Source organism: Odontesthes bonariensis, chromosome 1 (assembly GCF_027942865.1).
Source record: "Odontesthes bonariensis isolate fOdoBon6 chromosome 1, fOdoBon6.hap1, whole genome shotgun sequence".
NCBI lineage: Eukaryota > Metazoa > Chordata > Actinopteri > Atheriniformes > Atherinopsidae > Odontesthes > Odontesthes bonariensis.
The window spans coordinates 43,202,528-43,215,112 of NC_134506.1; the positions used below are offsets into that span (position 1 = coordinate 43,202,528).

At 40.3% G+C, this 12,585-nt stretch overlaps 1 protein-coding gene across 2 annotated transcripts; it reads left to right on the forward strand.

The window, feature by feature from the left end:
• Positions 1 to 304: 304 nt before the first annotated feature.
• Positions 305 to 7,896, forward strand: LOC142382063 (uncharacterized). Of its 2 annotated transcripts, XM_075467528.1 has the most exons (15): positions 305 to 478; positions 2,009 to 2,220; positions 2,363 to 2,500; positions 2,577 to 2,715; positions 2,807 to 2,997; positions 3,049 to 3,728; positions 4,271 to 4,412; positions 4,500 to 4,643; positions 4,726 to 4,794; positions 4,956 to 5,014; positions 5,299 to 5,489; positions 5,587 to 5,987; positions 6,149 to 6,248; positions 7,032 to 7,233; positions 7,320 to 7,896. In XM_075467528.1, exons 1-15 carry the CDS (start codon positions 353 to 355, stop codon positions 7,454 to 7,456), a joined length of 2,931 nt encoding a protein of 976 aa, XP_075323643.1. In that variant the 5' UTR covers positions 305 to 352; the 3' UTR covers positions 7,457 to 7,896. The 2 variants fall into 2 exon arrangements, with proteins under 2 accessions (XP_075323643.1, XP_075323634.1); XM_075467519.1 differs by having other exon boundaries at positions 2,807 to 3,728.
• The last annotated feature ends 4,689 nt before the right edge of the window (positions 7,897 to 12,585 follow it).

A 12,585-nucleotide genomic window follows, 5' to 3' on the forward strand; every position in this document is an offset into this window, starting at 1 on the left:
AAACCAAAACAAAGTGAAATTTTACTAAAATCAAAGCATAATTTTCATTGTTTTTACTGACCTCTGTGCAATGAAAGAGTTAAGAGCAGTTTATGCCCAAATCAATGCAACCACCGTGCTTAGGTTTCTTTTTCCCAAGCCTGTCTTTGTGCTGCTTTTACAAGCATTTACAGTAAGCATCTTCAAACAACTCAAACCAGTTCTGCAGCTGCTTTATTGTTCTGAAACACTGAGTACATACCAATAAATCTCAGCTCAAGTGTCCCCACCTCCTCCGGACAGGTGTATATAAGATGCTGCAGGTGCATGTGAGCATCATCCCGGGAGACAGAGGTGAGTCTGGAGCATCAGGATGGCTTCATCAGTGCTGCTCCTCCTTCAGCTGCTCCTGCTGGTGTCGCTGGTGTCGGCGTCTCATTTCTTTGGTGGAAGCACAACCTTCAGCTACAAAGGAAGAAACCCTGATGGATCATATAAGGTGAGACATGGAGCTTTATATCTTATTCAGCGCGAGCCACAAATAATGTGTGAATCTGGACAAAATTAATCAGATTTTCACATCATTATTGCTACTGTTTCATATTTAAATCTAAGATTAGTTTCACTTTTTACTTTTTTGTCAATGTTTTTCTTTGATTTTTTACAATATTTTTTCTTCACATCTTCGATTTCAAGTTTTCAAAACATGTTTCAGTCTCCTCAATAGTCGTGTGAAATAAGAAAGACGGACTAGAAACTACAGAGAATAAAATATTTGGTTGCTTGGTAGTTTTCCAAGAATTTCTATGTGACTTTAAGAGACTTCATACGTAGGGAACAATATAATAGATGACAAATAATGATAATAATGGTGTATATACATTATATATACATATATTAGGGCTGGGCGAGTTAACTCGTTATTATCGCGTTAACTCGTTAATTATTTAACATCGATCGATATTTTATCGCGCATTAACGCAGGTTTTATTATTGTAAAAGTCTGTTGCTCACAGGCTTTTATTTTGTAAAACTCTGTTGCTGTCTGCTGTGGAACAGGAAAAGAAAGTAATCGGCGGATCCACCAAACATGGAGAAGGGTACGGAACTTTTACTCGGCCATTTTCATTTTAAAGTTCTTCCAGACGGCGGAGTGGACAGAACCAAAGTCATCTGTAAACACTGCCAAGTTGAATTGTCTTCTCAGCGTAGTAGTTCCAGTCTAAAATATCACTTAAAGGCAAAACACACAACTGATAGCAGCAAGTCATTCAAGGAAACAGACAGTGGAGCGAGGCTTCTACATAAAAACTACAGAAAGATGCTGATGTTAAAAGTGTGTTTGCACAACAAATGTTATGGCACTTTCATTCATATGGCAGCACATTTAAAATAAAGCTAAATGCTAAAAGCTATACACTACTTTTGGATTCATTTTTGGGATTCTGCGTACAAATGCGATTAATCGTGATTAATCAGGGAAATCATGTGATTAATTAGATTAAAAATTGTAATCGTTGCCCAACCCAAATATATATATATATATGTGTGTGTGTGTGTGTGTGTGTGTGTGTGTGTGAGTCTACAGAAATTGGTCAAATTTGCAGGAAAGTTACCAGATTATGAAAATTAATGATGAATTAAATATTTTATTTAATTTAGATTAACTGATAGATTTCTCTTTTTTTTACCTGAAAAAACCCAAAGAGTTAGTTTAATTAAATACTGTATTATCTGTGTTTTATCAATACATTTTCATTTACAGTATATGGTGTCACCCATGTCGTCCATTATTACTCCTTGTTGCCAACCTCACAGTAACTGGCCTGAAAATGTATAATCACACACCCAGCACACATCTACATGATGATCTTATTGTTAGTTTGTATTTTTCTGTGTCCTGGTTGTTGGGTCAAGCTGAGCTTTATAATATCATCTGAACTTTTCTTCCAGTCGTCATGAACCTTGGAAGTAAGTGAAGTCATGTCAGAAATCTTTACTTCAATATTAATCCAGTCTTTTCCCACAGTTGGTCATGCGCAACAGGGAAACCTTTGATGGATGTTGGTCTTACTGGTGGTGGTGGCAGAACTGTTACAGCGGCAACTGTGGTTACACCACTGGAACTTCGACAACTGTAATTGATCAGAGCACCAATGCACCACAATACAACAGCCAATGGTGTGAAACTGAAACAGTTGAGACAAGGATTCTCAGTAGTGACAAACCGTTTCAGATGTGGTGAGTTTTTACATTAAATTAATAATGTTGATGCTGTTGATATAATTTATCTGTTGGGTAGAGTTTGTAGATCTGACCCAACAAGACTTGCATAAAGTAATTTGCTGCCACATCTGAAAATTGTCTTGTCTCCTCATAACAGGGCAGCAAGCTGTTGCTGGGTTTCAACACGTAACTCAGTCTTTAGCTGGAGGCTGAATACTCTTGTGGATTTGGGAATAAGATCAGACACCAGAGAACCCAACAGATCACCAGACATTGCCATTCTTCCCTTCATGAGGTAATTCTTTGTCCCATTTTGTTGTTCTGATGTTTTTGGGAAGACTGTTTCTAACTTGTCTGAATGTCTGTTGAAGAGTTCCTCAGAACTGCCCACGGACTTACAAGCTGGCATCCTTCGATCCTGATGGTGATAAAGTCCGATGCAGGTATGGGAATATCCCGGGTCTGGAGTGTGACCGATGCGACCAACCCTCAGGCTTCCACCTCGATCAGGTTAGTGTGAAAGTTGAGTTATAACCGTGCATTAGACATAAACCAGGTTGCTGCTTTGCCTCATTTAATAGTGAAATGCTTACGTTGTCAGGACTCCTGCACATTACACTACCAATACTCCCCTGCTAATCCCAGCGTTTATGGATTTGAGATGGTGGTAGAAGACTACTCGCGAGGGCACATCGATCTATCTTACTCAGATGGATCCCGCTCTCACAAGCATCCACTGATTGCAAGGAGAAAGAGGCAAGCCGTGTTGGGTCAGACAACCACTGCGCCCACCTCAACTCAACAGCCCTGGTGGTGGTGGGGTCAGACAACCACTGCACCCACCTCAACTCAACAGCCCTGGTGGTGGCAGTCTACAACCACTGCACCCACCTCAACTCAACAGCCCTGGTGGTGGTGGGGTCAGACAACCACTGCACCCACCTCAACTCAACAGCCCTGGTGGTGGCAGTCTACAACCACTGCACCCACCTCAACTCAACAGCCCTGGTGGTGGTGGGGTCAGACAACCACTGCACCCACCTCAACTCAACAGCCCTGGTGGTGGTGGGGTCAGACAACCACTGCGCCCACCTCAACTCAACAGCCCTGGTGGTGGCAGTCTACAACCACTGCACCCACCTCAACTCAACAGCCCTGGTGGTGGTGGGGTCAGACAACCACTGCGCCCACCTCAACTCAACAGCCCTGGTGGTGGCAGTCTACAACCACTGCACCCACCTCAACCCAACAGCCCTGGTGGTGGTGGGGTCAGACAACCACTGCACCCACCTCAACTCAACAGCCCTGGTGGTGGTGGGGTCAGACAACCACTCAAACACCGACCATCACTCAAACACCGACCACCACTCAAACACCGACCACCACTCAAACACCGACCACCACTCAAACACCGACCACCACTCAAACACCGACCACCACCACCAGGTCGTACCGAACCTCAAGTCAGGCGTACGTCAACACTCCTCCCCTCAGTAAACTACCACTGCAGTTCTCTTTACTCGGTAAGGACGGTTGTTGTTGATGATTGTTGAACAAGCATGAACTGCACCCAACAAAACTCTGGGGTTGTAGTTCAACCAATCAAGTTTTTATACACAAGACGAACTTATAGGTCACATGACTTGAATGTGAACCTCCTTCCTCACTCTTACCACCCTGTCTGCAGTCTCTGTCTGCCCACACAGTCTGAAGGTGGGGAAGAGACTGCAGCCATGTCTCAGTGAAACAGCTAATACTGCATATTCTTTATACCGTTTCATTTACCACTTATCTCACCTTTCAAAGAATGTTAAAAAAAATCCCCAAATTACCAGCAGAGATAATTCCAGCAGGTCCAACAATTTACAAGATGATCGAAATAACCTTCAGTTGAACCTTTTTTTGGCTCAGCTCAAGATTCTTAAAAGAAAACACCCTAAAATTGTAGGAAGGAATAAATATTTAATTTTATTTAATTTTACTATTTTAACATAAATACCTGTTATTGTTGGATCCTAAATTGAGCTTTGGAACTTCATTGGATGTTTCTTTTTGTTAACTCCAGTGGACCCACCTGCTCCATCATGCCAGGAGGGAGTCTACCTGCCTAGGTTTCTGACTCCGACACCTGAAAACGGAGCTCACATCCAGGCGGAGGTCAACAAAGAGCTGGAGATCAGAATCAGAGCACAGGCGACACATTCAGTGTAAGTTAGATGGAGTTTAGCGAGGCCTGGTGGCAGCGTGACAACATCTGCTGTAATTAAGAGATCTCTGCTTTGTTTTTCATGCAGACTGCAAGATGTCATCTTCAGTGGCCCAACAAACGTCACCATGCACAGGACCACGCACGATGAGTTCGTCATCAGGTGGACACCCATCGAAGACGACCTGGGAGATCATTATCCAATCTGCTTTGCTGCGGAATCTGCAACAGGGTGAGATTTGGTCTCATTTAATTAAGGACAGAATTAGTTTGAGAGTGAAAAACCGTGACATGACTCTCTCCATATTTTGCAGGTCATCTATAAACAGCTATCAAACCCCTCCCCAATCCCATTCTCATTTCCATGCAACTCCAACCTCACAGTAAGTCACATTTACTGAGTTCTATCAAAGTATTTGATCAATTAATGAGAATGAAGCAGCCTAGATTTGAATTTGACAACTTTTGATTGAATGTAAGTTAAAGGAAGAAGTTCAATTTGAGAAGAACTTTCAACTTTTTTGCCTGAAATCGATGTTTGCAGGTCTGGCATCTATCAGTCCGAGATGAGGTGTGTTGTGGTGGACATCGTGAAGAAGCAAAGTGAGACTAAAGTGTATTTTCATGCAATGCAACAACGCTAAAATGACAGTTTTTGGTTAAATTGGCAAAAGTGTACTTAGAGGAGCTATTTTTTTAAGCTATGAAACATTGTCCCTTGTATCATGCTGCATTTGGTCATTTTAGCCATCTTCATAAAGAGATAGATATTTATTGATCAGATTATCTGATCAATAAAGTCAGAGCCATAATTGTGACACACCATTTCCAACCATCTGTCGTCGGATGTGTTTTTAAAGGTTTAAAGTATGTGTTTCTTGTTCCAGTCAAAGCCAAAGTGACCTGCGGTGAAGCCACGATGACCGTGGAGGTTGACAAATCTTCCTTCTTTGGACTCCAAGAGGATCATCTTCGCCTCAGTGACTCCACCAACACCGCCTGCAGCCTAGAGAGATACTCCAACAGCACCCACATTATCGCCGTCATCCCCCTCAACGCTTGTGGCACTCAGATCGAGGTAACCGGCCGTCATTTGTTCTATCACAAACACATTTCTGTCGGTTATTTATTGATTAGCAGCACAAGGACCGAACGCATCACCTTTCACTCTGCAGGAAGACGACGACAACCTTATTTTTAAGAATGAAATCACCACAGTGAAGGACAACAGCGCGCTGATCACCAGGAAGCACCTGGTGGAGGCTCGGTTCTACTGCCAGTACCCCAAAAAGGGGAACGTGACCCTGGGCTTCACGGCGCACAGAAAGAACGTCACAGTGTGGGAGAAAGGCTTCGGCACGTTCACCTACCAGTTTGAGTTCTACCCCGACAGCCAGTTCAGAGCCATGATTGACCCGAACTCCTACCCTCTGGAGTACGACATAGGGAGCAGGATTCACATGCAGATCGAAGCCTCGTCTTCGGTCAACAACACCGAGATGTTTGTGGAGTCCTGCACAGCTGCACCGTACGACAACCCCAACTACCACCCAACCTACCCCATCATTGAGAACGGGTAGGCATGAGAGCACGCTCAGGTGGAGATAAAGGACCATCAGGGCTTTCAGACTTACTTTTTGAGTTTTAAAATCAATTATTGTTTAAAAATGACAACAACCAGGCTCAGAGAAAGACTCTCCTGCCATTGTTTGAGCAACATGACTTTCTCTTTGACAGCTGCACGGTGGACCCGACCGTTCAGATCTACTCGCCCTCCAACGACAAGCAGTTCAAGTTCAGCATGGAGGCCTTCAAGTTCATCGGCTTGCACGACCAGGTGAGGAGTCTTTATTCTATCCCTGTGTATGTCCCATTCAAAACTTTCCATTTTATTTGATAAATGTGATAGTGACACAGCGATTCAGTCTCAGACTTTCATAAGGCCTTCAACCGCCAATAGAAAGAAAGAACCAAATTCATAGACATCAAAAATCCTTGATAAGACGCTTAAAAATGCGGCAATCACAAAAACGACCTGAGCACATGCGACGCCAATGCCAAAACACATGCAAGAGAGAAAAACACAACGGAAGTTCGCCAGGCCACTAGGGGGGTCTCGACCTGTGTGGGATAGGCCCTATACGATAGGGGATCGACTATGGGAGATCGACCAAAGTAACGAAGGAGAAGAAAGTCAAAAGGTACGTTGGGCTTTATGTCTTTATGCCAAGTGTTTAAAAAAGACATAAAGGACAACGTACCTTTTGACTTTCTCCCCCTTCGTTACTCCTCCGATCTCCCATAGTCAATCCACTTTCCCAAAGTTCGAGACCCCTAGTGGCCTGGCGAACTTCCGCTGTGTTTTGAGGGAACTTGCAGCGTTTCTTTCTTGCAGTCGTTTTGCCGTTTGCGTTGCGTGTGCTCAGGTCATTTTTTGTGATTGCAACATTTTACTGTTGGATTTGTTTTGCCGTTTGCATCGCGTTTGCACGTGTCGGCCACCGTATGATTGGGATGTTGAGACAAAGCTTTGAGGACGTTTTACTGCTATTCTGACATTTGCCCACTAGAGGGGGGTAACGCCCGCAGCTGCAATGATGCTGTGTGTTGTTGTGCTCAGGTGTACATCAGCTGCTCAGTCATGATGTGTGAAGCAGGGAACCCCAACACCAGGTGCGCACAGGGGTGCATGAACTCCACGTGGTTCAACGGTCACACCCACCACCACCGTAAGAGAGAGGCTGTCATCCAGAGCGCAAAGCACCTGGTTTCCCAGGGTCCCCTGCGCCTGAGGCGCTCAGCAGACAGCAGCGGAGGCTCAGGTATGGAAACAGTGTGGAGTGTTTTCTGAGTCCCACATCAGACGTGGACGGTGCTAAATCAGGGCTGTGCCTCTCCCTTTTCCCAGTGGTCAACCTGAACCTGAACCTGGTTTTCATCGCTGGATGTCTTCTTGCTGCTGTTGGGATGGTCTGCGGCGTGATCATTTACAAAAACAAAGCGTCACGGGTCAAATACCAGCCTCTGCCTTCCTGTGAGAGTTAAACCTGCAGCGCGGGCCAGCTGATTACATCAACCCGCTTTGATTACATCTGTGTCTGTTTTTTTGGGTTTCTGTGTCGTTTCTCGTGTGCATTGAAAGTAATTAATGCTTCTTTTTTTTTCTTAAACATCTGGAAGAATTTAAAATGCAGCTGTGTTCAGTTAAGCTAAAGGAGGAAATATTCTAGTGAGGAGAAATGTGAACAACTCAGGAAGAAGGATCATCTGCCCCTGCAGCTGCCGGTGACTGTCCAGTCACTTTAAATCTGATTCTGCTGTTAAAGACAACATCATGATATAAAGCCGGTTATAATCAGTACTCTGCTGCTTCAAATGAGCCGGCTTGAATCAGTTATTGCTAATTTTCTTTATGATTCAGCAAGAAATATCTTCTTTTAATGGCTTTTCTTTATTAATGGGTCAATAAAAAATGCCCAAGCATTTGTTTGTGTCCTGCTTATTTCTCTTCTTCCCATTTACAACATCTATCTTCTCTTTAAGCCAATAATAAAACAGTATTTTCTACCGTTCAATACGATTGTTTTCAAAGTCAAAGTCAAAATCAAGTTAATTTGTAGCACATTTCATGTACAAAACAGTTCAAAGTGCTTCACATAAAATAAAAGCATTGCAGCAGGGAGTGGAAGAAGCATTAAATTACATAAAAGAATATAAAGAGAAACAAATAAAATCATTTAAATGATTAAAAACAAGCAACAGTCCAGATGAGTTCAAAGATATCGTGCAGATTTCATGCATAGACACATGAAAACAGAAATGTCTTTAACCTGGATTTAAAAATGTCTCCATTTGGTGAAAGTTTAATCTCCACTGGCAGTTTGTTCCACTTGTTTGCAGCATAACAGCTAAATGCTGCTTCTCCATGTTTAGTCTGGACTCTGGACTGGACCAGCTGACCTGAGTCCTTGGATCTAAGAGCTCTGCTGGCTTTATATTCTCTGAACAGATCACAGATTGTAAACCATCAGCAGGCTTTTAAAATCTATTCTGTGACTGACTGGAAGCCAGAGTAAAGATTTTAAAGCTGCTGTGATGTGTTCAGATCTCTTAGTCCGGGTTAAAACTCCAGCAGCAGCGTTCTGGATGAGCTGCAGATGTTTAATGCTCTTTTTGGGAAGTCCAGTTAAAAGAGCGTTACAGTGATGGAGTCTGCTGGAGATGAATGCATGGAGGAGTTTCTCCTGGTCTGTTTGGGAGAGGAAACCTTTAATTCTGTTGATGTTTCTGAGGTGGTAAAAAGCTGCCTTGGTGACAGCTTTGATGTGGCTGCTGAAAGTCAGATCTGAGTCTATCAACACTCCGAGGTTACCAACTGGGTCAGTGATTGTAAGGTCCCGAGTCTCAAGATATTTACCAACGCTGACCCTCTTCTCTTTGCTCCTAAACAGAATGATCTCAGTTTTGTCTTCATTTAATTGTAGAAAATTCTCTCTCATCCAGATGTTTACTTCCTCCAGACACTGACTGAATTTCATGCAATTCAGCCATTTATTTAAATTTAATCTTCCACGTTGTCTCGATAAAGATCCTGGGGTTTATTATTTATAACAAATATTATTCTAATTAGTGGAATGTAATCTACATTAACTGAATAGTATCAGTATAGATGCAGTTCATGAGAATTTCACAATATTGAAGTCAATGTAAAAATCAGTCAAAATTGTGTTATTATCGGATTGTGAACGTTCACAGCCCTCAACGAACATAACTACAGTCACAAAAATGTAAATATATTGAATAAAAATCAATGTAATGCACATTCTGTCCTGCAAGAATTGTTGTGTTTGTGCACCACAAGATGGCGCAGCTACTCGCTTTATCCAGACAGTAGAGAAGATGTTAGATATCTGTAACTGTGAAAATACGATGTGAAAAGATCAATTCGAGGCACCACTCTCCATTTTCATCTGTTTGTTTACTTATCCGTTCATTCATCCTTGAAACATACTTGTGTACAAAGCTGTACTGTAAATGCTAAAAAATACAATACAGAGGGTTTTCTGTTAAAATAATCACATGTTTAGTGATGTCATCGGTGTAGTAACAGACCAATTTAAGGTCGCTTGTTAAAATCCGTTCTTTATTCCAAGTAAATCTGGTTTCATCCCCATCTTGTGTATCTTATTGGAACTCCTTCGTGCAGAATGTTAATTGGGAAAAAATTTGGTCTCTCCCACACAAGTTTTTTCTCACTAATAAAGTCAAAGAAGTCTCTTTTAAATTAATTCATAAATTTTATCCAACTAAGCACTTTCTTCAGAAATATAAAGCTGATGTTGATATTTCCTGTTCTTTTTGTAAGCTTCACCCAGAAACATCTGTTCATCTGTTTTGGAACTGTACATGCTCGAAGAAGTTCTGGAAAGACATTGTTGCTCTGATATCCAACTATATACAACCAGATTTCCTTCTTTTCTTTGAAAATTTTTTGCTTGGTATCACAGATTTCAAGGCGACAGATTCCTCTCCCACATACCTTATCAATCTAATATTGTTGCTTGCTAAATTTCATATTCATAAAAGTAAAATAATGCACAGGAAACCACTTTTCGACCTCTTTGTAATAGATGTAAAATTGTATCTTGACTCAATCTCAAATTCAATTAACAAAAAGGCTATAAAAACAATAAGTATTTTGAAAGGCTATAACTTATTTTTGTAACTCGCATTTACTTGTGTAATTTTTTTTTTTCCTTTTTCTCTCTCTTCTGTTCTAACAGTTTTCTATCGTTGTATTTTTAACTATGTTCTTCTTTCATTTTATGTCCTTTCTTCATTACTGTACACTATTTCTTTCATAACTACTGTTACTGTGATTTTGTGAAGTTAAATAAAGTTTATAAAAAAAAAAAGGTCTCTTGTTGAATCTAATCTGATCGGAAACAACAGTTCCGCCTTAAATTCTGATTCCATCAAAGAGTTTTAATTCAGGTTTCAGTGTGTGGTCGTGTTGCAGTGGAGGGTCTGTCTCTCATGCATTGTATTTAAATTGTGTAGATAAGATATCATGATCAGTCCAGTCCAAAAGCTTAAAAGTCCAACCTGAATTTACTCCTCAGGCTGAACTGATACACAATTAGAAGAATGTTTCTCCACCCAAACGCCTCCAATATGTCTGATTTTTATCTGTTTCTGTAGATCTGAATTACAACGTGTTGCATCAAAAGTTACATTAAAACATCCTGAAGAACGGCTTCCTGACAGCCACCCTTCCATGGAGCCCATTTCTGATGAGGCTTGGGCCAACAGCAGATGGATCAGCTGAAGGTCCAGATGCATCTCTCAGCTCCTGTGTCAGGTCTTTGCTGGATGTTTTCCTCTTTCTTAAGGACATCACTTTCAGATCCTGTTCATCTGCTGGAGATAGTTCTTTAGGCCTGACACTTCTTCTTCTGTCCTCCACTTGTCCAGTTTCCTCAAATGTTTTAAGGACACACTGCACACCATGCTGAGATATGCCAAGTTTTCAGCTAACAGCTCTTTGGGAATCACCTTGTTGCTGCAGAAATCCTGTTTTCTGTCTGTCACACTGTGTTATCTTTGCTGTTTTTCACACATGCAGCTAAAGAAATGGGAACAAATCTTAATTCCAGTCTAAAACCCACAAAGAGCTTCTAGATTATTCATTTCTGGTGGCATAAAACAGTTTATAATCATTTAATTTATATTAATTGTTCCATAATTAGTCATTAGATTATATCTTATATTCCTTTTTTAAGCTTTAAAATTAATCTTATTTACATTTTCTTGATGTTGTATAACATATAAATCTTATTATTGTCTATTTTTTTCCTACTTTTCTACTTTTAGACGTGATAACATTCATTTTTTCGGGAGTAGGATTTTTTTAAACTGAATTTCTTATATTAATTTGACTCTTTTGGTAACTGAAAGCAGTTTTAATGTAAATGTAGAAAAAAGTTGAAACTATGAAGCTGTTTTTCACAGATGCAGCTAAAGAAATGGGAACAAATGATGTGTCTCTGTGACAGGCTGCTGGGAACAAAGTGCCTAAAGATCCAGTTTAAAATGGCTTCTTTGCTGAGTTGTCTGTTCTGTGTGGACACAACACTGGTTCATCGTCCTTATCCAATCAATAAAGAACAATATCTTGAACATTCCAACTCCAAATTTGCATAAAATAAAGTTAGATGATTTGGACCTAGTAAGTGAAAAATGTAACAATAAATAATTAAAACACCTTATAACCAGGTATAGCAAAAAGCTCATTCATTCTTAGAGATTATAACAAATCTGAAAAATCAACTATTCAGACAAAATACTTAAAATTCCCAGTTCCCCCAAAATGTTAAGAAGTTAATTTAAAAAATATAAACAACATCTATCCTTCAAATGAATTTTTCAAAAGAAGATTTAAATGTCTTGTGGAAAACTGTTATAATTGCAAAACAAATCTGGAAACAACAGAACACCTATTTTATGAAAGTGAGACTGCCCAAAAAGTTGTGGAAATCTCTCCATGACTTATTATCGTCCAGTTCCATAAACACTGATTATTTCTGGTCTTTTCAAAACATCCAAGTAGGTGTAATCCTCAAAGATTAAAAAAAAAAAAAAAAACAGAGTTCTTGGTAAATAACCTCATCATTATTACTAAATATTATATTCACAAGTGTCGATATGCCAAATCCCCACCTTCATGGCTTGCATCAAAAAATGATATATCCTTGTTACAAAAATGTCTGAAACATATAAATAATCCCCATGCAGATAAATTATACACACTCTTAACCTGTCCTAACCCCTTGTAACTGTTTAGAATGGACTTACTTTTTCTTTTCTCCTTGTTTTTTATTAATTATTATCCCTTTTTTTCATCTTGTGCATCTAAGATCTTTCAATATTTATTTTTCTATAAGAGATAGCTCACACTACAATCATTTATTTTCTTTCAATTTGTACTATATGTGGAGGTGTGAATATGTGAAGTTAAAAAAAACAACACAAACTGTATACTTTTGAGTATGTCATTGTTCTGTCAATGTGACAAGTTTAAATAATAAAAAACGAAAAAACCAACACTTCATCCCTTGAGTTAGGAGCCTTTTTCTGCCTGGATGATTCATAGGTCAGAGTTAAGTGGTTTAACA